This window comes from Geotrypetes seraphini, chromosome 6 (genome assembly GCF_902459505.1).
Source record: "Geotrypetes seraphini chromosome 6, aGeoSer1.1, whole genome shotgun sequence".
Taxonomy (NCBI): domain Eukaryota; kingdom Metazoa; phylum Chordata; class Amphibia; order Gymnophiona; family Dermophiidae; genus Geotrypetes; species Geotrypetes seraphini.
Window position 1 is genome coordinate 186,912,069 of NC_047089.1, and position 24,961 is coordinate 186,937,029.

Consider the following 24,961-nt stretch of genomic DNA (forward strand, 5'->3'; position numbering starts at 1 on the left):
AGAACATAAGAATAGACTTACTGGATCATTCCATTGGTGCATCTAGCCCAGTATCCCGTCTTCACAGAGGCCAATCCAAGTTACAAGTACCTGGCAAAAACCCAAATAGTAGCAGCATTATCCCAGGACAAGCAGACAGCATATTCTCACATGTGGGGACGTCATCCACGGAGCCCCGGTACGGACAACTTGAAAAGTGCTTTGCCACTTTAAGATTTTAATAAAGTTCAGGAACTGCCTGCACCGCACATGCCTTCCTGCCTGATGCAGGCTCGCGGCTCCTCAATTCTTAGTTTTCCGCAGAGCTAAGAAGTTGTGTTTCTAAACTCTGTTCAGATTTTTGCCTTTTATCTTCCTGCTCACATGTATTTTTTCTTCTTTTCTTCAGTTTACTTGTTTTTTCAAGTTTACTTCGTTTTTTTCTTTAAAAAAAAAACACAAACAAACAAACAAGAATGGAGAAACATTTTTTTCCGCTCTTATGTTCTCGCGGGCTTCACCTGACGAGGCCTTTTCTTTTTCCCTCACCCATCGAATTCAATTTGGCTGACGCAGTCTTTACATTCGTTGTTAAAGGTCTTCAAAGTGCTGCAGGAGTCCTTTTCTCTCACCAACTTTTGCAGTTAGTTCTTCCGGCACTTGAACTGGAAAACACCAGCTGCGCTCACTGTTTCTACCCTGTAGACACGTTCAATATTGAGCCGGACACTTCAACTAAAATATTGTTCAAGTTTGGCATGAATAAGACCTTGCATCTTTGTATGCAACAGCTGCATCGACTTCCAGCATCAAGGGAACCAGCTTAGAAGCATCCACTTCTCAGCAAACGTCATAGGTCTCTACAGCATCGAGTCTTTCGATTCAGGCCACTCGATGACACCGTCATTCCACAGCTTTGCAGGTTTTCTCTATCATATGCATGGTATGTATCCTCATCAAAGTCATCCATGTGAGGCAACCTGCTGCACCAATAGTACTGGCTGTTCAGCCATCAGTACCGACGCATACAACCAGTATCGCAAGTCACTATTGCATTGAGTTCCTTGATGCTGACCAAGCGATGACCGCTCTGCGGCTTCCTTCTCCTACATCGAGGTCTGCATTCTCTTCGAGGTCACCCTCTCCAGGCTGGAGCACCAATGATAACTAGCAAATAAACCAGCGGTACCGGTGTTTTTCCTTCCGTGAAAGGCTAGATGCGCTTTTCCACCGGGAGCACTCCTACCTTGGGGGTGGGGTGGGGGCATAGCTGCCCCCCTAAGAGATCAGGTGCTGCCGTGGATAATTCATCGTGGCTGATCCAAAGATGAAATAGCCGCAATGAAACGGCCATGTTGAATCTGCTGCAATGAATGATCCTAGATCAGGGGTGTCCAATGTCGGTCCTCGAGGGCCGCAATCCAGTCGGGTTTTCAGGATTTCCCCAATGAATATGCATTGAAAGCAGTGCATGCAAATAGATCTCATGCATATTCATTGGGGAAATCCTGAAAACCCGACTGGATTGCGGCCCTCGAGGACCGACATTGGACACCCCTGTCCTAGTTGATGCGGTATACAAACCTAAGGATTAGATTAGATTAGATCCCCCCCCCCCCACCTTGCATTCCTGCCAGTAGAGGGTGCTTTTTCACAATCACATTTTCAATAGTGAGGGACAGACAAGCTCTGCAGGACTCCAGGGAACCTGCTTGCCCTTAGCAATTGAAAATATAATATTGAAGCATCCCCCACCACCACTGGCAGCAATGAAGTTGGAGGACTGCCGCTGAGCTTAGAGGGAACATTGGCAACTGTGGGCACTTAAATGTAAGATGCTAGTATTCTATAATAGAATTTGGATGCCAGGGTATAGTTCAAGAATATGTTCTCAATGGGTGGCATTGGAGAACTTAGAAGGAAGTACCCACTTATAGAATTACCTCATATTCAAGGGCAGCAAATGGGCAGATACCGCCACTGAGAGTGTGTAATGCTGTACAAATAAGAAATGAATAAATGCAGTCAGAGCTGAAGAAAATGTGGCGAAAAGACCAGAAATAATTTCCATTGTATTAGGAGTCAACAGACTTGATTTTAATAAAGGAATTTTCAAGCACAGGTTGTCAATTCATGTTATACCTTATGAACTCGAGGGAAGCTCTCCTTGACACAATGCAAGCTTTACGAGGGTGGTTTGAAACGTTTGATAAATTTCCATTAGATGGCGCCATTAAGTCATGGATGTCATCAATGTCCTTTCTAAATTAGATTGTAAGCTTTTCTGAGCAGGGACTGTCTATTGTATGTTAAAATATACAGCGCTGCGTACACTTTTCAGTGCTATAGAAATAATAAATAGTAGTAGAGTTGGGTAATATGTTCAAACTCCTCACCTCAACATTGACTCCCAGCCTCAGCATATGGCCAATAGATCCTGTGGTACTGCAATCTGGCTCTCTGGTATGGCATCAACATGGACATCACTCTCCGCGATATTCCACATCGATCACTGCAAATCCAACTTTTCATCGAGGCTTCGTTTCTTCACCCTTTTCTTCTCACAATGCTGAAACTCCAGGAAACATCGATCTTCTTCATGTGCTTCCAAAACAAACAGACTTTCTTTGGGACTCTGTCTGCTAGTCTGATTCAGCAGGGGTTTCTGAATTTGCAACTGATACTTATGATATCTCTTCAGAGATTTTTCCTCAAAATCTTTTCAGAAATCTCTATAAAAGGCTAAAAGACTCTCTTTCACAAAAATTATCAGACACTCAGACAAAGAATTGCCAGTAAAGCCAGAAGCTAATTCTGCCTACAGTGCTCAATACTTAGAGGCTTTAGTTTATGATGAGCCTCCTAAAGATCTTCCTCACCTGTCCGTAAACGGTATTCTCAAGAAGACCCTCCCTAAAGATAGGGAGACCCCTTTCACTATCACAGTGGCTCCTAAGACACTGGGCTTTCTGTTCACTGCTATAATGTGTTTGAATTATCTTCCAAAGCTTCAGCTTTTTCAGTGACAATGAGACCTCTAGCAGGCTTCAGAGTCTCAGTTATAATCATCAAGATAGATTGACTAATATTTTCTGTTTGGGAGACCAGCTGTTTCGAGACTCTGGTAAACGCTTCTCAAAAGCTCACAGCTCATGAAGATCATTGGGTTGCTTTAATTACAATTCTATGCCTACAACATATCAACGGTGTTATTCCTGAAAACCAACTGCTCTTTCTAGGCTACAGCAGAAGAGCACAACCTTCCATCAGCAGCTCCTCAAAAGCCTCATCAGTCTTTTTGCTGGGCTTCTAGAAAGCATAATTGCTGTTTTTCTTCCCCAACCTCTTCCTCAGCCAATCAGAGGTCAATTCCAATTGTAATATCCTGTTGGGAACTCTTCACTTTTAGACCTCTGGGTTCTAAAAGTCATTCCAGCAGGATACTCTCTTCAGTGATCCCTCTGGTTCATCCTCCAGGAGAGTCATCTTTAAAATTTCATCAAACGTATTTTTCTTAGTCGAGAGATGGAATCTTTCCTTCTTCTGAATACAATAGAAAAATTTGTCAGCATAAAATAATTGGAGGTTTTTTACTCCCGGTATTTTTTCATTTCAAAGAAGACGGGAGGTCTCCATTCAATCTTTAACTCTCAGGGGCCTGAACAAGATTCTGGAAAAGGAAAAGTTTCCCATATTGTTCTTGGTACTTTGTATCCCTCCCCCCTTAGATCAGAATGCTACCTGTGTCTCTTTAACTCTAAAGAAGCTTCCACTCATTCCATTCCATCCAGCCCACAGGAACATCCTTACATTTCACGTGGCGCAGCACCATTCTCAAAATAAGGTTCTACTATTTGGCCTTCCTTCCTCTCCTAGAGTATGCACCTAGTGCCAGGTAGTTGTGACAGCGCCATTGAGAGCTCAAGATCTCCAGGTATTATGTATCTGGACATTTTACTGATACATGCTGCCTCTTCACAGGGACTGCTTCTAGTGAATCAGTCAACAATCTTGCTTCAGTGGTTGGGCTTTGAAGTCACTTTTTGCCTCATTACAACTTCAACCCTCGTAAACTCTGCCATTTATCGGAGCTCTACTCGATACTATTCAGCTTAGAGCGTTTTCCTCCTCAACAAAGACAACGCACTTTGATTCAGCTTTCCAATCAAATCTCTCAATTTCCATCAATCTGGGCCAGAAACAGGATGCTGTTCCTCAGTCACATGCCTTCTACGGTGCATGCTATTCCATTCACAAGACATCATCTCCAGACACCTCAACCTTCGCATCTCAGTGGTCTCAAGCTCTCAACCCATTGTCTCAACAGATTACTGTCATTTCATCCATTTCTGCAGTGTGGAAGAACTTCAAATTTCTCCAGAGGGTTATTCTTTCCAACTTCTCTACATCAGAAGGTTCTCACCACAGACCCATCCCCATACGCTTAAGGAGCTAATCTGGACGGTCTTCGTACACGGAGTTGCTAGTCTGCCCAGAAACAGCAGTCTCATATCAATCTCTTATAGCTTAACGACTTTTCAGCATCTTGTAGCTACTCATGTTCTTCTGGTCAGTATGGACATTCAGATTGCAATGTAATACATCAACAAGCAAGGAGAAATGGGTTCTCTCCTTCTTTCTCAGGAGGCCCAGCATATTTGGATCTGGGCAACTGCATATTTCTCATGTCAATGTACATTCCTGGGAATAGAATGCTCTTGCAGACAAGATCAGCAGGTTTCTTCAGCCACACGGGTGGACGCTCAACTCTGTGGTTCTGCATTACATATTCTCTCAGTGGGGGACTTCTCAGGAACACCTGTTTGCTTCCCCTCACAATCAAGCTGTCCCAATTTTACTCCAGGCAGTGCTCTCTTCAGCATCTAGCAGCAGATACTTTTCTACTGGATTGGATGCACACGTTGCTCTATGCGTATCCCTCTTATCCTCACAATGCTTGTAAAGCTCATACAGGAGTCAGCCATCCTGACAAAGTTGTGCTTCACACCCATCCAACGTTCCTGCCAAAAGTCGCCACTGAATTTCATCACAATCACTCTATTCTGCTTCCAGTATTCTTTTCTAAGCCTCATTCTCATCCTTGAGAAATGACTCTTCATACATTGGACTACAAATGAGCCTGGGCTTCCTACTTGCAGAGAACTCAGCTACATAGAACATCTCAACTTTTCATCTCCTTTGATCCTACCAAGTTGGGACATCCTGTATCCAAGAGTACTATTTCTACATGATCAGCAGCTTGTATCACCTTCTGTTATGCTGCAACTAGGGAGTTGTGTGACAGCCCACAAAGTCTGAGCTATAGCAACTTCAGTTTGTTTCCTACACTCTTATTGCTTAAATCTGTAAAGCTGCTACTTGGTCCTCAGTTTGTACATATCACCGCATTTTTCGCTCTATAAGATGCACTTTTTTCTCCAAAAAAATTGGTGGAAATAAGGGTGTGTCTTATGGAGCGAATACCCAAACCACTCCCCCACTCCCCGGTTACCTTATTTTAATTCTGGCGCCCTCCCTCGCTGGACGCAGCTGCCTCTCTAGCGGCAATGTGGCATACAAGGCTGCCTGCCTGATCGGCTGACATGGCTGTCTCCCCTTCTCTAGCAGCAGAGTGGCACACAAGGCTGGCTGCCTGGTCCCGCGCCGCTTCCCACAAGAACGGAAGTGGCAAGGGACCAGGCAGGCAGCCTTGTGTGCCGCTCTGCAACTAGCGAAGGGAAGATGAGGCAGCTGCGCAGCCGACCAGGCAGGCAGCCTTGTGTGCCGCTCTGCTACTATAGAGGCAGCTGGAGATAGTGAGTACTGCTTCCCACATGAGCAGAAGCTTCCCCATGGGCCGGGCGTGAGCAGCAACCATCGAAACTGAAAGCCACTGAGGGTCTAGGCATGGCGGCGCGGCCCTGACAAGAGAGAAAGCGGCTACAGCAGCACTGGCAGCAGCGGGTTCTGACCTTCCACTTTCCTCCCCCTCCCCTATGGCAGTGCTCAGCAGCACATCTGGGCCTCAGCCACCTCCACCGCCGCTCCTCTGACTCCCATTTTCCTCAGCCTCCGCGGCAGATGAGACATGTCTAACCAGGGTTCCAAGAGGAACGGACCTGTCAAGCTGCGCCTGACAGTAAGTACTATGTGAAAAAACTTGTTGAAAAAATGTTTTTTTCTGGCTTCCTGATCCATTCGCCAAGATGGTAGTTAATAGATCAGGGCAATGCCATTTTACAGACACTGTGAAGAATACACTTGACCCAAAGTGGAACCAGTATTATGTCTTGTATATTGAAAAGTTGGATTCAATAATGATCAGTGTATGGAATCCCCAAAAAATTCATAAGAAACAGGGTGCTGGATTTCTTGGGTGTGTTAGACTTCTGTCTAATGTAATCAACCACCTCAAAGAATATTTAAATCACATTACACGAACAACTCAATGGAAACGACTAACCCAACCAGCTTCTTATGATCTTATGCCTGCCCTGTGCCCTATCCCTACCTGCCTGCTAGCCACTAGACCACCAGAGGGGGGACAGGGTACAGAGCCTGGCAGGGGGGGGGGGACAGAGCCTGCCAAAGAGTGGGGTTGGGTGCAGAGCCTGGCAGGGAGAATTAGGGTCAGAATTTTTTTTATTGTTTTCCTCCTCTAAATCTAGGGTGCGTCTTATGGTCAGAAAAAGGAACACAGGTGAGATAGTACGCCTTAGAAGACCGGACAGAAATTACATGGAAGCAGATTCCGATAAAGCCGAACTACTGAATGAATACTTCTGCTCAGTCTTCACCTGTGAGGCACCGGGACACGGTCCGCAGTTGAAGGCAACACAAAGCACAGAAGACCCGTTTCAGAATTTTGAGTTCACACCAGGTGAAGTTTACAGTGAACTGGCAAGACTCAAGGTGAACAAAGCCATGGGACCAGACAATTTGCACCCAAGAGTGCTCAGAGAATTGAGCGAGGTCCTGGCGAAACCGTTGGCTGAGCTATTCAATCTCTCCCTAAGTAAGGGGAAAGTTCCCCTGGACTGGAAATTAGCTAATGTCGTTCCTCTGCATAAAAAGGGTTGCAGGGCAGAGGCTGCGAATTATAGACCGGTGAGTCTCACATCAATAGTGTGCAAACTCATGGAAACACTAATTAAAAGCAAATTGGACACAATCTTGAATGAAGGGACTCTTCGGGATCCCAGTCAGCATGGATTCACCAAGGGTACCAAGGGTAGGTCCTGCCAATCCAATCTCATCAGCTTCTTTGACTGGGTAACAAGAAAGTTGGACTTGGGAGAGTCTTTGGACGTCGTGTACCTGGACTTCAGGAAAGCTTTTGACAGTGTCCCACACCGCAGGCTGCTAAGCAAGATGGAATCGATGGGGTTAGGAGAGACACTAACTGCATGGGTCAATGATTGGCTGAGTGGCAGACTTCAGAGGGTGGTGGTTAATGGTACCCTCTCTAAAACATTGGAGGTGACCAGTGGAGTGCCGCAGGGCTCGGTCCTGGGTCCACTCCTTTTCAACATATTCATAGGGGATCTGACTCAAGGGCTTCAAGGTAAAATAACACTATTCGCCGATGACGCCAAACTATGTAATATAGTAAGTGAATGCAGTTTACAGAATTATATGGCGCAGGACCTGCTTACATTGGAAAGTTGGTCCTCAACCTGGCAGCTAGGCTTCAATGCTAAGAAATGTAAGGTCATGCACCTCGGAAGCGGAAATCCATGCAGGACGTACTTTTTGAACGGAGAAACTTTAACTAGGACTTCAGCAGAACGAGATTTAGGAGTAATCATCAGTGCAGACATGAAAACTGCCAATCAAGTGGAGAAGGCTTCATCTAAGGCAAGGCAGATATTGGGTTGTATCAATAGAAGTTTCGTCAGCCGAAAGCCTGAAGTCATAATGCCGTTGTACAGGGCCATGGTGAGACCTCATCTGGACTACTGTGTGCAATTCTGGAGGCCACATTACAGTAAAGATGTGCGCAGAATTGAATCGGTTCAACGGACGGCCACCAGGATGATCTCGGGGCTTAAGGGTCTCTCGTACGAAGAGAGACTGAACAAATTGCAGCTCTACACTCTTGAGGAACGTAGGGAGAGGGGAGACATGATCGAAACATTTAAGTACCTCATGGGACGTGTCGAAGTGGAAGATGATATTTTCTTTCTCAAGGGACCCTCGGTCACAAGAGGGCACCCGCTCAAACTCAGGGGCGGAAAATTTCATGGCGACACCAGAAAGTATTTCTTCACAGAGAGAGTGGTTGATCATTGGAACAAGCTTCCAGTGCAGGTGATCGAGGCAGACAGCGTGCCAGACTTTAAGAATAAATGGGATACCCATGTGGGATCCCTACGAGGGTCAAGATAAGGAAATTGGGTCATTAGGGCATAGATAGGGGGTGGGTAAGCAGAGTGGGCAGACTTGATGGGCTGTAGCCCTTTTCTGCCGTCATCTTCTATGTTTCTATGTGTGTCTTATGGAGCGAAAAATATGGTATGTCTGGAATCTTCCAGACGGGATAGTCACTTCAGCCAAACAGTATTACACAATTTATTTTCATAATGGCCAACACTCCATCCATCCCATTGTAGTAAGCTAGGGAGTCCCACATTTTAGAATATGCTGCCTGAGTGTCCTGGGATAAAGCACAGTACTAACCATAACAGGGACAGCAGGCAGATATTCTCACAACCCACTCACCTCCCCAGGTTGGCTTCTTAGCTTGCTTATGGAACTGAGGAGCCCCAAGCCTGCGTCAGGCGGGAAGGCACTCGCGCATGAGCAGTCTGGGCAGTTTGTGAACTTTATTAAAATCTTAAAGTGACGTACTTTTCAAGCTGTCCATTTACCATCCCTTTTCTAATAATTCCTAGCATCTTGTTTGCTTTCTTGGCCGCTGCCACACATTGGGCAGAAGGTTTCAGCTTATTGTCCATGATGACACTCGGATCTTTTTCTTGAGTGGTAACCCCCAAGGTGGACCCTAGCATCCAGTAACTATGATTTGGGTTATTCTTCCCAATGTGCATCACTTTGCATTTGTCCACATTAAATTTCATCTGACTCTTGGATGCCCAGTCTTCCAGTTTCCTAAGGTCTGCCTGCAATTTTCACAATCTGCATGTGTTTTAACAACTTTGAACAGTTTAGTCAGTTTAGTGTCATCTGCAAATTTAATCACCTCATTCCAATTTCCAGATCATTAAATCATGTTTGTCTACATGTTCCACAATTTTACTTTTTATAATTGTTTCCACCATTTGTTCCGGCACTAAAGTCAGGCTTACCGGTCTAATTTCCCAGATCTCCCCTGGAACCCTTTTAAAAAATCAGCATGACATTGGCCACCCTCCAATCTTCAGGTACTACAGATGATTTTAGCGACAAGTTACAGATCACTAACAGCAGGTCAGCAATTTCATGTTTGAGTTCTTTTAGTACCTTGGGATGTATACCATCCAGGCCAGATGATTTATCACTTTTTAACTTGTCGATTTGGCTTAGTACATCTTCCAGATTCACCAAGATTTCTTTCAGTTCCTCTGCATCACCCCCTTGAAAACCATTTCCAGTTCAGGTAGATCTCTTACATCTTCTTCCGTAAAGACCAAAGCAAAGAATTAATTCAGTCTCTCCGCTATGGCCTTATCCTCCCTGAGTGCCCCTTTTGCTCCTTGATCATCCAGCAGTCCCACGGATTCCCTCACAGGTTTTCTGCTTCTGATGTACCAAAAAAATTGTTATGAGTTTTTGTCTCTTTGGCAAGTTTCTCTTCATATTCTTTCCTTTCTTAGCTTTCTTTATCAATGTTTTGCATATAAATTGCCAGTGCTTGTGTCTCTTCTTATTTTCTTCATTCGGATCTTTTTTCCATTCTTTAAAAGATGGGTTGTTGTTTTTTTTGCTCTAATAGCCTCTTTCACTTCCCATTTTAACCATGCCGGCGCTTGTTTCCACCTTTGCTAATATGTGGAATACATCTGGTCTGGGCTTCCACGATGGAATTTTTAAATAACATCCATGCCTGGTTTACAGTCCTAACCTTTGCAACTGATCCTTTTAGCTGCTTTTTAACCATTTTCCTCATTTTACCATAGTTGCCTGTTCGAAAATTAAATGCCTCTACAGTAGATTTCTTTTGCGACATCACTCCTAGTATCAGCTCAAATTTGATCATTATGATCACTGTTTCCCAGAGGACCCAACACAGTTAACTCCTGTACTATGCCTTGCAGTCCACTACGGACCAAATCTAAAATAGCTACCCCTCTTGTTGGTTCCTGGACCAATTTCTCCAAGAAGCAGTCATTTATGACGTCTAGGAATATTTCCTCCTTAGCACTCCCTGATGTAACATTTGACCAGTCAGTGTTGGGGTAATTGAAATCACTCATAAACACGCACATGCCCTATATGGTACCATGGGCAAACTCTTCTACACCAGTGTTCGTCAACCTTTTTCAACCTATGGACCGGCGGAAATAAAATAATTATTTCGTGGACCAGCAAACTAATAAGACTGAAATTTTTAAAAACCCCATTGCCGCCCTGTCCCCGCTAGCTCGGTCCCGTTAACCATCTGATCTCATCTGCACAAGCCTCAAATAGTTATGATTTTATATTGAACATATTTTATTAAAGTTTCAAGTTTATTAAGATTTTGATTTACACACAATATCAAATATTTTCAATGCGTATTACAAAAATTAAAATTTGGGGAAATAAATTATTTAAACAATAGACATAAAGACATATCCACAGACAATAAAAAATACATAAGGATTACCAAGATAAAATTACATTTGTATAAAAAGAAACAATATTCTGTACAATTGTCATTTTATAAATATAAATAATACAGGGCAAGGATCAACAGAACCCCCGTCTCCCCTCCCCTTCACATATATCCCCTCTACTATCAAGAAAACTGAATAAGCCAAATTATTACAGAATGCTACACAAATATCATGCTAACAGAATACCGCAGTCAAACATGGCAGGAATGGTGTTAGGGGGAGTGCAACTAGGGCAGCTGCCTCCTGGTCAGAGAGAGCCCTAAGTCAACTGGAAGCTAAAGACGCACTGCCTGGGCTTTGCACTCCCCAGTTATGTCTAACATCAGCTCTAGCAGGATACATATTTTAAATCTGATATATTCTAATCACAAGATAGAAATAAAATTATTTTTTTCTACCTTTTGTCGTCTCTGGTTTCTGCTTTCATCGTCTTTTCACTCTCTTCCATCCAGCGTCTGCCCTCTGAAACTTCAATCCAGCATCTGCCTCTTCCATCCACTGTCTGCCCTCTACTCCTCCCCCTCCCATATGGTATCTGCGTTCTTTCTATGCCCCTCTCTCCTACACCAGATCTAGCATCTTTGTCCCTCTTTCCTTATTTTTCATCTGACCCCCCTTCCCAGCATCAATCTCTCTCTACCTTGTCATTCCTCTGTCTCTCCCCTTTCCCTCATCTGATCTCTCCGTTCCATCCTGACTCCTTCCCCTCCTCTAATCTCCCTGCCAGCTGTTTCCTTCCAATGTTCCTCCTCCCCTGTCCAGCAGTACCTTCTCCCTTTCTTCCTCCCCTTATCCAACAGTAACTCTCTTCCCTTCCCCTTCTCCCCTGTCAGCAGTAGCCCCTTCTCCTCCCTTGTCCAGGAGTACCCCTTCTCCCTTTCCTCCACCCCTTATCCAACAGTAATTCTCGTCCCTTCCCTTTCCCTTCTCCCCTGTCAGAAGTAGCCCCTTCTCCTCCCTTGTCCAGGAGTACCCCTTCACCCTTTCCTCCTCCCCTTATCCAACAGTAATTCTCATCCCTTCCCTTCCCCTTCTCCCCTGTCAGCAGTAGCCCCTTCTCCTCCCTTGTCCAGGAGTACCCCTTTTCCCTTTCCTCCTCCCCTTATCCAACAGTAATTCTCATCCCTTCCCTATCCCTTCTCCCCTGTCAGCAGTAGCCCCTTCCCCTCCCTTGTCCAGGAGTACCCCTTCTCCCTTCCCTCCTTCCCTCTCCAGCAAATGTTTCCTCTATGTAGGCTAGCGGCAGCTCTGTGTGCTTTTAACTTCGATGATGCGATGTGGGCCGGCCTACCAAAGGCCCTGAGGCTGCCTCATGAAACCGCGCTAAAATACTGCCTAGGGGCAGCTGTGTGCCGAAGTTAAAAGCACACAGACCTGCCGCTGCTTTTCTGGGGGTGCGGAGACATACGTGGCAGGAGTCGGTGGTGACAGGCAGGAGTGCCGGCATAGCGACGGCACCTTTTGCTGCGGCGGGGTCCTGAATCCTTCGCGGACCGGCAAGATTTTTTTGCGGACCAACACCGGTCCGCGGACCGGCGGTTGAAGAACTTTGTTCTACACTGCAAGGCCCCTCCAAATAAACCAAAAATCCCTAGAACAAATTTGAGATGTGGAGATAAAAACTCAGTTCGGCTTCATTGTTAAAAATACTCCACTTCTCAAAATCACATCCAAGTTGAAATCTTCCAATGGTTCATGAAAAAATATCTGTGTAAATAATATTGAATATCTCATGAGGCACAACAGCAGTCAGAGAGAAACTTACCGATTTCAAAAACAATAGCTCAAGCATGCCAGAAACAAGCATGCAAGTCTACTTCCAGATGATGAAATTCTGCATAATAGCAAATTCTGCATAATAGCAAGAAACAGTCCACTTAGCTGCACTTGATGCTTAACCAGAGTCCACACAATTCCACTGCTTCAGTCTGAGCTCCCAAAGCCATGCAGTCTGGAACACCTGACAGAGAAATCTCCATTTTGCTGAGCTGTGTCAGGGGTTAGGGCTAGATTCACAAAGCAAACCGATCGTGTACCGATCAGTTTGTGACCAGATTTCCCTCCTGCACTATTCACTAACCTCTCCTGCGATCCGCTTCGAATCCGTGCATGCAAATGAGGAGAAACACATGCAAAGTAGACAGGGATGCGATTCACCAAAGAAATTTCGGGCTGGCCGATCAACCCAAGAAGCAACTGCTGGGGACCAGTCGAAAACATCTTTCTGACTCTCCAGCTCCATTGAAGCTCTGCACGCCCTGCTCTCTGCTGCTCCAAATCTCTCCTGTCTGCAGCCCCGTTGCTCTTCCCCGATGTCTCCTGCCTCCTCTGCCCCAAATTGCTGCCCTACTCGTCCCCATCTCTCCTGCCTGCTCTGCCCTGATAATGCCGCCCTACTCTGGCCCAGTTTTCTCCTGCCTGCCGCCCTGAATCTCTCCTGCCCTTCCCTGCACAACGAGCCTGTGGTTTTAACCCGTGGGTTAAAGCGGGTTAAAAACGGGCTATCTGGGCTGCAAAACAGTAAAAAAAAAAAAAAAAGTCACATCCCAGAGGTGTCTTGACGCATGTGCAGACCATCTACAGATGGTCTGCGCATGCACGGGATCGCACATCTGTGATCCATGTTGGCCAGATGAGGGTGTTCCTCCGAAAGTCCTCATTTGAATTTTCCAGATTGGTGAATTCGTTGGGCCTGCTAGGATCGGCCACGGATCGCCCAGAAAAAACAGGTTAGTGAATCTAGCCCTTAGTTCTCATTCAAACAACATTCATATTTTGAGCATAAACATTGAAAAATAAAGTCCAATTCATTGGAGCTAATGGCGGTGAAATCTCAGAATGCCACCAAGGCATTTATGCAACAAGCTCATCCTCTCATGCCAAACCAACCAATGGGGATCTGTTCTCATTCAAAAAAATGCTACCTACTCAATCCATTATCTCAAACACAATAGGATGTAATCCCACTGCTACCAATACATCTTTCAAAAAGTGCTTTTATCTCTTTGGGTCCTCAGAGGGCCACCACACACTCAATCATTTCATAAAAGCACTTTTTGAAAGATGTATTGGTAGCAGTGGGATTACATCCTATTGTGTTTGAGATAATATATACAATTATTCCTCTTTCACATTTAATATCAGAGTGCCCAGTGATTCATTTTATGACCTACTCAATCCAGGCATTCAAACCCAAAGGGGGAACAGAGTTCTGAGACCAGTGTCCTATTGATTGTCCTCCTTCCACCAGGTCTCTGAGATGCCTATTACCTCATCATTCAGTGCTATATACTTGAACTCTCCTATATGCTTACTTGCAATGCTTCTAGCATTTACTTTACAAGTTGTTTCATTAAAGAGTCAGCAGTGCTGTAGGATATGGAGTCCCCATTGCATTTCTTTGGATGGCAGGGCATGTCGCTATTGAAATGCACACATTTTTTTCCACAAGTTTGAACAAACCTATGCCTAGAAATCGACACACTGACACAAAGATGGATTGACCCTCCCTAATAGGTGTGAAGGGGAAATTTGCCTAATCATATTCTAAATCCTACATTGTTATCACTTGATTTTGAGTATCATCAGATTTTAAATGATTATAATTGAGTGTCGCGAGGGAGTGCCTACTCAGGTCCCCTTTTGTTTTGTTTATTTCCCAGGGTCTCAGGTCTAGGGGGCTAGAAATGTACCTCTTAATATCAGCAGAGTTCCCTCAGCCTAAGTATTGAAGTAGTACCTCTGTTGCTGGGTTTCTCTGACAGGCTGCATAGGGGCTTTGGAGGTAGGATGTTTAGACATTGGCCATGCTAGATCACTGGCTATTTAGATGATTATAAATTGTTGTGGTTATGTGTGGGTGTGAATCAGGTGAGTATTTTAAATGCTTTTCTACCTCAAAACAGTGGTAGGAATTAGAACAATACTGTTGTGGAGAAGGCAAAACATTGAGTGTAAATGAAAGCTGGTATGCATCCTCTGCAGTGTGAACAGGATAACTGGGTAAACTCAGTGGGCAAGATGGTCTTTTTCTGTGTTATTCAGCTCCCTGCTTACCATGTCCAAACCTGTGAGGAAGAGTACTCAAGCATGAGGGCACTGACCCCTTCATCAGCTCCATTCCTATATTGCCAGAACTTCCTAACCTATCTATGCCTTTGCAGGTGGATTTCGCCTGCCCCATGGTTGGAGGAGGTGTCCTGGGTTCTGGATTGGTACAGGAGGAAATTCGATTTCTCATCAACACAGAGCTGATCGTCAGCCGCCTCTTCACTGAGAAGCTGGATGACAATGAGTGCCTACTTATAACAGGTACCACAGAAAGCTACTGTACTTTTGTTCCAGGAAGACACGACTATATTCCCTGGAGGTGTAAAGACATGTCTGTCTTGTGACTCTCATATTTTTTTCTTAAATCTGTTTGTTCAAGTTTGAAAATATAACATCTGACATGTACCGTTTCAAAATAATGGAAGTATCATCAAACCATCCAGCAAATTTGAACCTCCCACTAAATCTCTGGGTTTATCCTTAAATTAGGAGCACAACAGTACAGCATTTACCATGGATACAGCGACACCTATAAATGGCTAAAGGTCTTCAACGATGAAACTGAAAGGTAAAGCATGGAAGATGAACCATTTGTGGGGAGGATCTAGGGGAAGGGCAAGATGCCTTGAATCTTATACTTTGTTCTCTTTGGTAGGGATTCCTGGCAGCGGCGCTGCACGCAGATTGTCGCTATCGATGCTATGCATTTCCGAAATCCCAATGACCAGTATCGCAAAACAAACATGGATCGAGAATTAAATAAGGTCTGAAAGGAAGAGAAGTGGTAGCGGTGGGGGTGGGGGTGCTTGGTGAGGTTGCCAAGTCCAGAGAGCTTAGGGATGGAAGGGAAATGATGGTCACAATAGGTGATTAAACTCTGGAAATTGACCACTTAGTAGTTGATATTCAAAAAAAGTTGAGTAATTTGGGGGCTTAAAGTTAGGAAAATTTTCAGATGAACTTATGTGCCTAAGCTTTGGGCTGAAAATTCATCCAATTTCTGATGTAGAAATTTAAGGCTGCTATTTATTTTAAAACCATTATATTCCACAAATTGCATTGACAATCGGCATTAAACACCTATCATAGATACTCAGCAAAAAAACATTTTTAGTTAGGGCAGTCTAAGCAAATAATTTTTTTTTTTAAATTTGACCCTTTACTGACTTTTTTGCTGAAAGTTCCTGTAATGTAGGCAGTTTTATGTCTGATAAACTATGATTTTAATCATGTGGGATGAATGAAACTTATTGAGCCCATACTTCATCAGGCATCTGCAAAATAATTTGAAATGACTAATCTTGTGTTAGGTACTATTGACATGTGTTTGAATCCTAGCGACTTGATGAATTACAGATCTAAAAAGAAATCGGTTTTGTACTAATCTGGTAAGGTGATCTAGACATTTCAAATTATTCGTATATTTAACAGTATTATAGAGAGTGGCATTAAATACATACATATTTAAAAATTATAAGCTGAAGCACCAAATATCAGACACTTGTGTCTAAGCTAAGATACCTCATAGGACAGGAACACACCACCTGATGCTACATCTAAGCCAGGGCTATTCAATTCTGGTCCTCAAGGTCCACAGGCAGACCAGGTTTTCAGAATATCCACCATAAACAGGCATGAGAGTGATTTGCATGCCAAGGAGGCAGTGCATGTTAATCTCTCCCATGTATATTCATTGTGTATATCCTGAAAACCTGGCCTGTCTATGGACCTTGAGGACTGGAATTGAGTAACTCTGATCTATGTTATGCTTGTGGCTGTGTCCAAGACAATTGTATAATTTCTTATATGCATAACATACAAATAATGGGCAGCATTCCTGGAATGCATTACCACCACTCTTTCTACTCTATATATTGTAAAATATTCATTTCCTTAGCATTCCACAGTCTAGTCCAGATCTTGCAAGTGTTGTGTCCACATCATTCAGCAGGTGGATATAGAGAATATAGAATTGTGCAGTACTCTAATAGTGCTGTATGCTGCTCCTGTAATTTAAAATTTTTCTATCTTCAGCAGGTAGAAGACGTGCTCATCAGCTCCTGGTCCAGTTAGTCAACTGGCTCCCAAATGAGCACAGGAGTGTTCACCAAGGATTGCAGGAAGCACACCTATAGGTTCTAGATTCTTTCCCCCACCATGGCTCTCCCCTTATTGCTGCGTTCATTCTTCAGCATGCAAGCAAATTTTAAAAAAATAAAATAAAAATGAACCATTCTTGACAGCATAGCGACCTTTGAGCCTTCAATTTAAAAAAAAAAATTTATTTATAAGTTTTCAATTATACAATCAAGATAAACTTGTACAGAAAGAGGATTCATGACAAGAAAAATTAACTATAACACCAAAACTAAATAAGCTTTAATATGTTAACATACATCTTCTCAAGTCCTCAGATTGATCCAAAATGTAATTCAAAAGCGAGTTAACTAAGAAAAATATTCTTTATGAAAATCATAAGCTATCAGAGTGTAAGGACATTTATTCTATTGAGCACTCTCCTTCTCCAATCGGGACAGGGACAGGAAAGTCGTCAGCTGAAGAGGTTAAAAAAAAACATACTTCTGAATTTTATAGTGAATTACACATTTACAAGGATGTCAAAAAAAGTTGCCCCCAAAGCCAAAACACCAGGTTTCAGCAAAAGAAATCTTTTCTACGCTGTTGGGTCTCCCTTGCCAAATCTGGAAACATTTGTACCTTGTAACCTAGAAATTCTTTTTGCCTATGTTTATAAAACATTCTCATGAGCCAACTTTTATCGGGGATAAGTGCAAGTGTCAATAAAGTAGCTGGAACAGACATTTCCCTATCTGATGATTCTAATACTGCTGAAATGTCTATTGGTTCTTGGTTTGCCACATGTTGAATGTCTCGAGTCTTAGTCGGAAGATAATAAACTTGCGCAAAAGGTGGTAATGAAGACTCGGGAATTTCCAATATTTCTTGAAGATATCGTTTCAGCATTTCTCTAGGTGTTATCATAGGGACTTTTGGAAAGTTAATCAATCTCAAGTTATTATTCCTAGAAAAATTCTCCAGTGATTCAATTTTCCTTCTTAAGTTTATATTATCTTTAATCAATGTCTCTTGGAGTTTCTTTGATAGTCCCATATCTTCTTGTAAATTATTTGTTAAAGATTTAGAGACTTCTAGTTCTTTTTTCAAATTCCCAATTTCACTATCATGATTTCTAATTTTCCCTTCTATTTGTTGAAACTGAAAATTAAAGGTTTTTCCCAAATTAGATATCAAGTCCCAAAGAGATTCTAGTGTGACTTCATGGGGTTTTTGTGGCAAGAAAGGTGGTTGTAAAGTTAATTCAAACTGCTAATTCTTCCTGCCTCTGTATCGTCTGGGATGATCTTGCTCCAGTTGGTATTAAATCTTCACTTTCCAAGTTCAGGCTCTCTTGAAGAAAATGAGAGCCTAAGCTCTGCTCTCCGGATCGATTTCTCTGGCCTCTGGAGTGGAGTGTCCTTCGTCTCCCAGCAACACTCCCTCCCGTGGAGAGCTAGTGGTGTGGGGTTGTTGGGGCGGTGCTCTAGTGTCGGGGCTAAGTGTTATTTCTAGCCCCAAGGAGATCGCCTGCACCTCGCCTCGTTGCCACGCCTCCAGCGGGGAATCTACCAACGCCGCTGTCATATCCTGCATAGGCCGCAGGAGTTCATCAATATTGCCGAATGCAGCCGGCCCGAAGCGCCGCAAGGCACCAGCCGCGCTCCTGCGTCTTCTCTTCAGCATGCCCAAGAAAAGTTATTTTCGTTAAGAAGAAAAAAAAAAAGGTAAATTATTGATGAGTTCCCAGGCGTCCTCTCGTCAAGCTTACACAAACGCCATCTTGGATCTCTCCCTTTGAGCCTTCAAATTAAGTCAGGGGATTGAGCTTTCCTTGGATAATAGCGCTGGTAAGTCTGTTCTCTGCCTGTCTGCATTCTCCCTCAGTGCTTCTGCACAAGATGGCACATTCTTTATTTACCTCAGCAAGACTGTCCCACACTTCTTTGTGCAGCCTGGCATTTTTTCTTTGCTGTAACTTCCCCCATCCTCCATTACTGTCAGGCAATGTATTATGGCAGCCCCACAGAGGCAGTTAAAAATTGTTTCTTTTGTAGAGGCCAATTATTTTTTTCAGGCAAACACTCCTGTGTACTTCAACAGTGCAGTTGGTTTCAAGGAGCCCAGAAGAGAGCACTTCAGTAAATGGACTGGTTAACAATATTCCTATTTAATTCCACTGATGCTACCCACAGTTCCCTCACAGAAGCTATGGGAATGGTAGCCATTTTGAATGCCTGACCTTGCTTTATTTCAACAATGCTGAGCAATCCTCCAAGCTTTTAAGTGCTTTTGAACTGATGTCTTTCACTCATTCAGAGACTTCAGATGCTTCTGAACCACCAGTCCTTTTCTCACCAGAATTTATATTATTAATGTATTACATTTAACTTTTAAAGCAGGATCATTTGGCTCCAGCCGCTTTTCTTCCTCATTCTCTTTCTCTGGAATCTCTGGCACACAAGAGAATTAGATTAGAGAATCCAGATCCTGAAGACACTGTATCGCTGCAGTTGGTTCAAACCAGGCTTCATATACTTTAAGATCTTCCATTTTGAAAGATCTCATGCATATTCATTTGAGAAAACCTGACCTGGCAAGGGCCATGGTTGGATGCCCCTGCTCTAGAAGATAATGAGATTGCTGTAGAGGAGGGTGATGATCTTAAGGTAGTCAGATTATTTCACAAAGAGGAGCTACCTATCTTGATAGCTCAGACTTTGAAAGCCTTAACTACATTTCCTCCCTCTACTCCAGCTTCTTTCTTAATCTAATTCTATTATGATTGGTCTTAGTGGTCCTTCTAGAGAATTTCCTATGCATCTGGCAATCCAGAATTTAATTTCAAGTGAATGAGAGACTCTGGATTTGAGTTTTAAAGTGGATAGGGCTATGGGCACGTCTCTATACAATATAGATTTTGTCTTTTATTTTATATTATATGTTTTTTAATTATAATCCACCAAGGATTTTAGATCATGTGGGATATAAATGTTATAAATAAATATGTGAAGAGAAGGAAAAATTTCAGCAACCAAAGATGGATTCCTTGGTAACTGTAGTGTGACTACAAAAACTACTGTTCCTATTGTTCCGGTTTACCTTGTGGACTGACGAGAATATATGGGACTCCAGTTGTAGGTTGAATATATTATCATGATGATTATTCAACCATGGAGCTTTGAGGCCTAATTTGTTATTTTTTTGAAATAGATATATAGGTCACTGGAAACATTAAGTCTACAGACCAGTATAGATTAGACTCATTTTCAAAGCACTTAGACACATAAAACCATAGGTTACTATGGCACTTTGTGTGTCTTAAGTATTTTGAAAATGAGCCCTATTAGGTCCTGTTGAGGGGAGGTACAGCTGTGTATGGATCACAAATTAGAAGCAGCACTCAGTAGTTTTTTGCTCCAGGGCTTCTGTTCTCTAGCATCAAAACACTTCTGTTGAGTTTAAGACCAGGCTGTTCAGGACCATATGCATAGAGCTTGCTTAGATGTGGGATTGGTGTATATAGGTGATGCCTTTTATAATCTGGTGCAGACCTTAGCTCACTGTATAGCCCTGTCATATCCAGGTGCCTCCTATAATTGGCGCTATTGATCAGCAAAAACATATTCCAAATCTCATCTGGTAAAATTCCCTTTTAGAGGTAAATTGCTCTTTTGAGAAGACATTACTAACCCGGTGAAAGAATTTGGGGGGGAGAGGGTGTAAGACACAAAAGTTACTGGAGGATAAGCTTAGGTCTTCCTCTCATTCTACCTCTACCAAGTCCAAGTAGAGAGATGTCAAAAGGTACAGACTGGGACACTCTCACTATGGGCAGCATTCTTGACTCCAGTCTAGCCAAAATTCATTTCTTTCTGATGGGAAGTTCACTGCCCAGCTAGTTTGTTTCTTCAACTCCATGCATACTTTCCAATGGATTCCAGGTCTGTTCCTCAGTTCAAAGAAAAGGCTGTCCTTCTAGCTTTTTAAAGGAATGGACCCAAATAACCTCTGATAAGTGGGTTTTGGACATTGTCAAGGAAGGCTATAAGTTAGAGTTCTACCACTCCTATTACAGATTTCTTTTTAAAATCCCCCTGTGCTCAGTCGAACAAAAAAAAAAAAAAAAAAAAGAGTTGTGTGTTTCACACTGGCTTCTCTGAGAGTTCTGGGCACAGTTGGTTCTGTTCCAGGAACTGAAAGAGACCTAGGAAGGTAGTCAATTCATTCTGTGGTTCCCAAAAAGGATGACTCCTTTCAATCTGCCCTGGATCTAAATTGTCTAATCCGTTGCCTTTGAGTTTCTCATTTCAGAATGGAGATTCTAAGATCAGTGATAGCTTTGGTTCTGGCAGATGCATTTCTAACAGCACTGTATCTCAAAGAGGCATATTTTCATATTCCAATCTGACTACTATATCAAAAATTTCAAAGATCTTCCATCATGGGTCAGCATTTCCAGTTTCAAGCAATGCCATTTTGTCTAACCAATGCTCCTCAGACTTTTTTCAAAGTCATGATAGTCATTGAAGCCTTTCTCCAGAAAGAAGGCATCCGGGTTTATCCTTAGCTGGATGATTACAGTGTCATCTTTCCTGGACAGCTTACAGCAGTGGCCTCAAACTCGTAGTCTGCCAGGTACTATTTTGAGGACCTCGGTATGTTTATCATACTTAGCCAAAAGGAAAGATTTATAAACTATAAAGAGTTTTACCTCATGCAAAATTGTCATTTCTTTAATAAGACATTAACTATTTTTTTACGAGGCCCTCCAAGAACCTACAAATCCAAAATGTGGCCCTGCAAAGGGTTTGAGTTTGAGACCACTGGCTTACAGGAACCTTTAGAGTGGTATACCTTCTTCCATCTCTAGGTTGGGTGATCAACTTTGCAAAGAGAAAACTTACTCTAATACAGACCTTGGAATAACTGGGAATTTTATTGGACATAGTGTGGGGCAAGGTATTCCTTCTAGAATTCAAGTGCCTAAAACTTCAATCCCTAATTTGTCATATGCTCCAACAGAACAGTCCTCGCACGTGGGATTATTCTTAAGTCTTGAGCTCCAAGGCAGCAACTTTGGAGTTGGTTCCATGGGCAAGGGCTCATATGAGACCTCTCACATCAGTCTGCTTTCAAGATTATTTATTTTTTTTTAAAATTTATTTATTCAATTTTCTATACCGTTCTCCCAAGGGAGCTCAGAACGGTTTACATTAATTTATTCAGGTACTCAAGCATTTTTCCCTGTCTGTCCCGAAGGGCTCACAATCTACCTAATGTACCTGGGGCAATGGGGGGATTAAGTGACTTGCCCAGAGTCACAAGGAGCAGCGTGGGTTTGAACCCACAACCCCAGGGTGCTGAGGCTGTAGCTTTAACCACTGCGCCACACACTCCCCATTGGCTCCTGTGGATGCATCTGGTGGATGAATTTGTGCTTTCAAGATTATGAACATTGGCTCCTATGGATGCATCTGGTGGATGAATTCTAGAAACTTGCTCCAGGGAGCCTCCTTTCCAATGACAAATTGGAACAATGGATGCTAGCTTCACAGGATGGGGAGTGAATTTTCAGAATCGGGTGTCTCAAGGCACATGGTTGAAGAAAAAATCCTTTTTGCCAATCAATCAATTGGAGTTCAGAGTGATTCAGAAAGCTCTCAAGGTGTTTTTCCCTCAGATCAAAATGCAATCAGTCGGGGTCTTTTCAGAGAATGCCACCAGAACAGCATTTATGAACAAACAGGAATAAGCACTTGCAGCCTCCACCTTTGCTTTGGTATTGCACCTTATTTTTTCCAATTTATTGTTATGACAGAAGGAGGATGACATTTTATTTGTAAGTTTCTCCTGCGGCATTTCCACTACTTCATTACTTCCACTGATTTGCAGAAGCTGCACACAGTAGTATTAGATTTTATGTCTCCACTCACAGGATGATGTGGATAAACATTCACAAGTTCTGGACTTGTTGACAGGAACTAAAGATAAGAAAATTATCAGGAAAGCCATAATTTTTCCATATCATAATTTTGTACATATAGGGCTGCTTAAAATTCAGTGCAAAAAAAAAAAAAAACAGCACTGAATTGTATTCTGTGACAGGCATTCTGGGATTAGCGCCTTTAGAAGAATAGTGCATAGTATTGGGATCTGCGCGGTGCTGAACTTTGGGTGTGAGGAATTACACCAACTGAAACAAGGTGTAAATCCCAGTACACAATTTGGGCATAGATCCGCATTAATCTATAACACTGTGTGCATTTTAAGGGAATGGACACCCCTCCCATGGCCACTCACCCTTTTCAGCTCCACGCAGAAATACTTAGGTGCTATTCTATAAATGGGTAAGTGTGTTTTTACACGGATCTGCCATTTATGACCTGTTTTGGTGCAACCACTAGAATGCTTTTCTGCACCAAATTTTTGGTGCAGAAGTAGCACCTAATGTTCAGTGCCATATATAAAATTCCCCTGTTAATGGACAATTCTATTATGAGATGCTTACATCAAGTTTCAAGTTTATTTTTAACTTGTTGAATCGCTTAATTTAAATTGCTAAGCGATTTACAGATAAAAAAATAGGTACAACAGATTAATTATAAAAGAATACACAAATTTAACATCCATGTGCATGTTACCATGTATAAATATACAGTATATGGACATTGATGCACACAAGTTAATATTCTGCCTAAGCACTTCTAGAAATGATCCAAGGTTTATCAAGCCTATCATCCTGTTTTCAACTGTGGCTAAGATCCCAAAAGAGTAAAGCGGATTTTATATTGCTTATCCTAGAAATAAGCATTGAATTTTCTCAGTTGCTTATGGACTTTTCTTTTAGGAAATGGCCCAAACCTTTTTTTAAACCATGCTAAGCTAACTGCTTTTACCACATACTCTGGCAATGAATTTCAGAGGTTAATTACTGTGTCCCTTCTGAGTTCGAATGCAGCTTCTGGAGAGAGTAAGCTGTTTCTCTCATACATGCTCTTTCCTTCTTCCCTTGTAGGCTTTTTGTGGCTTCAAGTCCTCTCCCATACTATCCCAGCAAATTGCAGCTATTGCTACAGGCAACTGGGGCTGTGGAGCCTTCAATGGTGATCCCCGATTTAAAGGTACATTACCCAAGATTACTTTCCTCCCTGCAGCTCAAAGGACATCCTCAACTCTGGGAATAGTCGAGATTATAAAATTGAGAGGTGACCCGTGGAGGAGAAGAGGGTTGTCATTATACAGGACTGGTAACATATCCCACTTCTATCATTTATTAAATTTGATAAACCTGCTTTTTTCACATAAGCAAATCAAAGTGGATAATAATAAAATGTTTCAGAAAAGAAATGTCATAAAAGTACAGGAAAGAGAACAAGCGCACTGGATTCTCACACCAAATGAACATTTATATTCATATCAGCTTGACTCCAAGCATGTCCCAAATACATAGAACCTTAAAAAAGTAGAGTATAAATACTTTCTAAGAGCTTGCAATTAATAAGCCTCCAAAGGCCAAGCTAAAAAAATGCATTTTTAAATTGGTTTTAAACTTGACAAAAGAGGTTTCAGATCAAATAGTAATGGGTATTTCATCCCATAGGAAAAGTGTAGTAAAATAAGCTTTAGACAGGCTAAGTAAAACTAGCAAATGATAATTAAGGGATCTTATTGTACCTGAACATATAGGATAGTTAAATTAGTAAGAGAGTCAGGTGTATCTGTGCTTAAATTTCAAATGGGTCTTGATGAAGTTTAATAAGTAGCGAAGTGTGGACTCGTTCATCAGCATGAGAAAGGATCCTTGCTGCTACATTCTGCAGTATTTGTAAGTACAGGGTGCCCACAAAAACACTCCTTGATTTTAAATGGTTACAAAATCAAAACTTATGTTTATAAATAAAATGAAAACAAATACAAGTCCCAAAAAACATGGTTAGCAAAATCTTGCACAATTACTTACACTTTCACACTTATAAGCTGCAATTGATGCAGAAGTTAAAACATTCAGACAATGCAACGCGACAAAATGACCAGGT

General features: G+C 42.5%; 1 protein-coding gene across 3 annotated transcripts in view; it reads left to right on the forward strand.

Moving 5' to 3' along the window:
- Nucleotides 1–24,961, forward strand: part of LOC117362350 (poly(ADP-ribose) glycohydrolase-like) — a 96,254-nt gene that overhangs the window by 63,039 nt on the left and 8,254 nt on the right. For all 3 annotated transcript variants that reach the window (XM_033948589.1, XM_033948591.1, XM_033948588.1), the window contains exons 11-14: nucleotides 14,960–15,107; nucleotides 15,336–15,414; nucleotides 15,502–15,610; nucleotides 23,941–24,046. In XM_033948589.1, coding sequence (XP_033804480.1) covers nucleotides 14,960–15,107; nucleotides 15,336–15,414; nucleotides 15,502–15,610; nucleotides 23,941–24,046 — 442 coding nt within the window. The remainder of the gene's footprint in view (nucleotides 1–14,959; nucleotides 15,108–15,335; nucleotides 15,415–15,501; nucleotides 15,611–23,940; nucleotides 24,047–24,961) is intronic.